The sequence below is a fragment of the Triticum aestivum genome, chromosome 2D (assembly GCF_018294505.1).
Source record: "Triticum aestivum cultivar Chinese Spring chromosome 2D, IWGSC CS RefSeq v2.1, whole genome shotgun sequence".
Classification (NCBI taxonomy): domain Eukaryota; kingdom Viridiplantae; phylum Streptophyta; class Magnoliopsida; order Poales; family Poaceae; genus Triticum; species Triticum aestivum.
In genome coordinates this window covers 23,431,878-23,436,146 of record NC_057799.1, presented here as the reverse complement: position 1 = coordinate 23,436,146, position 4,269 = coordinate 23,431,878, and the positions used below count along the sequence as shown (strand labels likewise).

At 43.4% G+C, this 4,269-nt stretch overlaps 1 protein-coding gene across 1 annotated transcript in view; it reads left to right on the top strand.

The window, feature by feature from the left end:
• The first annotated feature begins 2,604 nt into the window (after positions 1-2,604).
• LOC123048407 (ent-isokaurene C2/C3-hydroxylase-like) overlaps positions 2,605-4,269 on the top strand; it is a 3,354-nt gene continuing 1,689 nt past the window's right edge. Inside the window, exon 1 of the mRNA XM_044471510.1 lies at positions 2,605-3,504. Coding sequence (XP_044327445.1) covers positions 2,608-3,504 — 897 coding nt within the window. The 5' untranslated portion in view covers positions 2,605-2,607. The remainder of the gene's footprint in view (positions 3,505-4,269) is intronic.

Sequence of the window (4,269 nt, the reverse complement as noted above, 5' to 3'; positions counted from 1 at the left end):
GGGGGGGCTATTTCTGCAAGATGAAATCTGAGTTCCCTCATTGTGTATCTTTTTCGAAAGATCTGTAATTCCCAAAATCTGACATTTTTAGGGTAGGTCAACAATTTCGGGGCAAAGTTTGCGGCAAAGGGAGGGCTACAGAAGCTTCCTGGTATTGTCTAGGCTCCCCTGGGTTGCGAGCGCCTAGAAATGGAGCCTAGGTGCCTCGTCGCCCCTCCTGGATCAAGTCAATGTCCCATGGGTGCTAATTCATGCATACATTGTCATCATTTTTTTTTTGGATTTTTCCTAGAAGTTTAAAATACTTGGTTTGCTAAAGAAATATAAAAACTAAAAAATTGGAACTAACACTGGGCACTTTATTGACATGTTTGTCCAAATAAACTTTAAAACAATTGTACAAATGATGGAGATATGGTATGAAACATGAAACAATATTGATACGTGGGAGATGTATCAACGACGTCAGTCCCTGTTGATGATGACGATTTGATGGGGTGGAAGGCGAGCTCGACAACCTTTGTTGGATGGAGCAAGAAGGGTAGCTAACACCTACATCATTTAGGTGGTACCATTCGAGTGCAATAAAAAAAGGGGGGAGACACGCGCGCGCGCACACACAGAGAGAGAGAGAGAGAGAGAGAGACGGGAAGAATGTTGTATAAGATGATGCCACCTCTTCGATCCACACCCTCCCCTCATGACCAGTCACGGTGAAGCATGTGGATCACGTGTTTCTTCACTCGGTGGCTTTTCGGAGTGTATTATTATAAAACACTAGTCAATTTTTTTATTTTTTTCCTTCACCTTTTTTAATTAATATTATTTCTTTGGTTTCTTTTCATTATTGTTCATCCGCCGCCATGAATGCCGCTGGCTAACACTAGTCCTCCGCCTCACCCTTCCCATTTGCAATGGCGTGCTCCAGGAAGACCACATACAACATGCTTTGATGCTGCCATCGGCAAGAGTACGCACCCCTGCCCATTACGGCCAGCTCGGCTAGCAACTCCACATCCTTCTCCACCTTCATGATGACAACATTGGAGCTGTTTGGTGCTTGTCGTGAGAACGAGGAGAACGATGAAGCAACTGGCAATTTGCCTTCAAGCATGATTTGTTTCCTCTCAAAAGCACATTTCTTCCTCATAGATGGTTCGGTTTCTAAGTAACATATGTCACAACTTTTGAAAACCTTCTCAAAATTTTACCACAATCTATGGGTGTCATGTGATGACACCATATGCCAAAATTTATGCTTATTAGACATCGTCTGCAAATTCTGGAATTAAAAAACCAATAAACTCCATATCCCGGGGTTAAGTCTTGGCACCATATGTTTGATTTTTCCCCCTGGATAACGCCTAAAAATAGACTCACTGGCACAAATAAGAATTTTCCATCCATTTTTGCCAACTTTTTCATGCACTTGCAGTTCAAATTTTGAATTATAACCATTAAATCCTTAGAAAAAATAAGAAATGTATATAAATAAATAATGGAAGAAAAGAATGAAAATACCGAAAATAAAAATAGATTTGCCGGTTGTTTCACAAAATAACCCTCATTAAAGGTCGGCCTTTGTGGAGTTGTTTTTATTTGCTGAGTGTAAAACTAGGTGCTCAATAAAAAAGACTTGACAAACAACTGCAGGTCGACACTTGGCAATCAAGTCGATTTTCAGTAGTGTTGTACTGATCAACTATTTGACTGATTTGATGCGAACACATATGTGACACACGTATATTGTTTTTACTTTCATTATTATCTCTTTCATTGTAATTAGGGTCCACAATATCATTAACAAAGCAATGCGGATAAACTAAGTTACTCATTTACATGTTGTGTTATAGCTATATATATATATAGCTATAGCTATAATTAAAAATCTAGATGTATACGTTATACACAGTGGCGCGTGAGTTAGCAGAAAACCCTACATCTGCATCTTCTCCGAAACTTCCGTAATTATATAGCAGCCACTACAATACTAGATTATACTTTACTATTTTATATGGGCGACTAATACTAAGTTAACATGCTATACAATAATATATATGTGGTCTACGCTTCTTGCTCTGAGTGGCCCCAATTATGGGATATGCCCCTGGTGTGGTAAACTTGAATTTGTTGATGATATTTTGTTTATAGAATAGTATTATAAATGTGGTCTAGCTAAGTCTCTAAGGTGTTATAGGGATATCTGAAATTGACAGTGGTATCAGCCCCAAATGAGCTAGTAACATTTTTTGGTTGAAACCGACAAAACATGTTATATGGATAACTGAAAGTGACAGTGCATGGTAGCAGCCGCAAATGAATAGATTCCAGGTAAGTTCTGAATGTGTAGGGTTTATAATTAGCTGTCAAGATCTGATGACATCTCAATTTTGTCAATCTAAAAGTTGATCAGCTTGTGCAAACAAAAGGTGAAACCTTGCCCGGTCTTTGTACGTAACAGCCATCATATAGAAAAACCCTTATTAGCAAGGGGGGCGGCTAACACATAGAAAAACATGATCGAGAAAAAAAAATCCGAACATGAATACGTGTATATAGCCGGGCCCAGAACAGAAACCCATGACAAACATACTGGAGCTGCCTGCAATGGACGCGTGGCCAAGTGTGTGTTTCGTAGCCCTGTCCACGGTGCTGGCGATTTGGCTTCTCAAGCTCTCGGGTAGCAAGAGCAAGTCAGCCAAGAAGAACCTACCTCCAGGGCCATGGACTCTCCCGATCATCGGCAGCCTCCACCACGTCACCACTGCCCTCCCTCATCGCACCATAATGAAGCTATCTCGCCGTCATGGGCCCCTAATGCTTCTCAGGCTAGGCGAGGTCCCCACCGTGGTGGTCTCCAGCGCCGAGGTGATGGCTGAGGTGACCAAGGCCAACGACCTCGCGTTCGCCGGCCGGCCGCGGAGTGCAACCAATGAATTGTTCGGCTCTGGCGGAAGGGACATCGCCTTGGCCCCATACGGTGACCATTGGCGCCAGATGCGCAAGATCGGCGTCATGGAGCTCCTCAGCTCCAAGCAGGTGAAACGCATGGAAAGCATCAGGGTTGAGGAGGTGGGCAGCCTCCTCCGGGATATCACGGCTTCAAATGGCGCCACCATCAACCTCAGCGAGAAGGCCATGGCGCTCAGCAACCACGTCACCACGAGGGCAGTTTTCCGCGGCAAGTTCACACAGCAAGGTGAGTACCTCCGTGAGTTGGACAAAGCGTTTACGCTGCTGGGCGGCTTCTGCCTGCACGACCTCTTCCCGTCGTCGAGGTTGGTCAGGTGGCTGAGCAATGGCGAGCGCGAGATGAACAAATGCCATCGCCGCATCCACCGCATCATTGCCAATGTCGTCGAGGAGCGCAAGGCCTCGCGAGCTGCCCATACCGGCAGCTCTGTCGCCGGCCACGAGGACATGCTGGACGTGCTGCTCAGGCTGCAGCACGAGGACTCGTTGCAATTTCCTCTAACCACAGAGACAATGGGGGCCATCTTGTTTGTGAGTATTCCTTCTAATTTCAAGTATATGTTATTGATCTTGATCGGAATATAGTACGTAAATACCTCGAAGTTCCACACAACCAAGTTGTTATAAAAATAAACGGGGTTGTTATTTCTCAATCAACTCCTAAACCATCGGATCTGTGCAGTGATTCATGCAACATTTTTTTTTTTTTGAGATTTCAAAAAAAAAATCCCTACGGTAATGTTAGCTGATTGAGATATTTCTCAATCGATAGAAATCTCGCGGCACCCAAATGTAAAATAAGATAGTACATGACCCAAAAAGACATGCCAAAACGATCAACGTCATGCCAATAACGATCATCACCGTCAACCCACTGGCAACACTCATACAAAGGTTCCATAAAAGGAAGGGAGGACATGGCGCCGACTTTGGTTGTCCTTCGCTGCTGGTTAGCCTACCGTCGATGGCACTTACGTGCAATTTTTAATCATTTAGAGCTATTTGAACCATTTTTCTTGGTGAAAATGTCTATGATCTATTTTAGTGGATAGATGTAACAACGAAGGCGCATAGGCTTCAATAAATTCTTGGAGATATTTCCTTAAGACCCATGTCTTGTAGTCTTGGTGTTTGCAAGTGGGGCGAATAAATTTAAAATAATCTTGTTGTGTGCTTATACTCATTGCCATGAAATTAATTGACGTGTAATTTTGTCCCTTTTATTTTGGGTTGTGCTAGACGTTGGCGGGGCGAAAGAAATATCATGTTTGTCCGTTAGATTTGGCGTCCGTGACC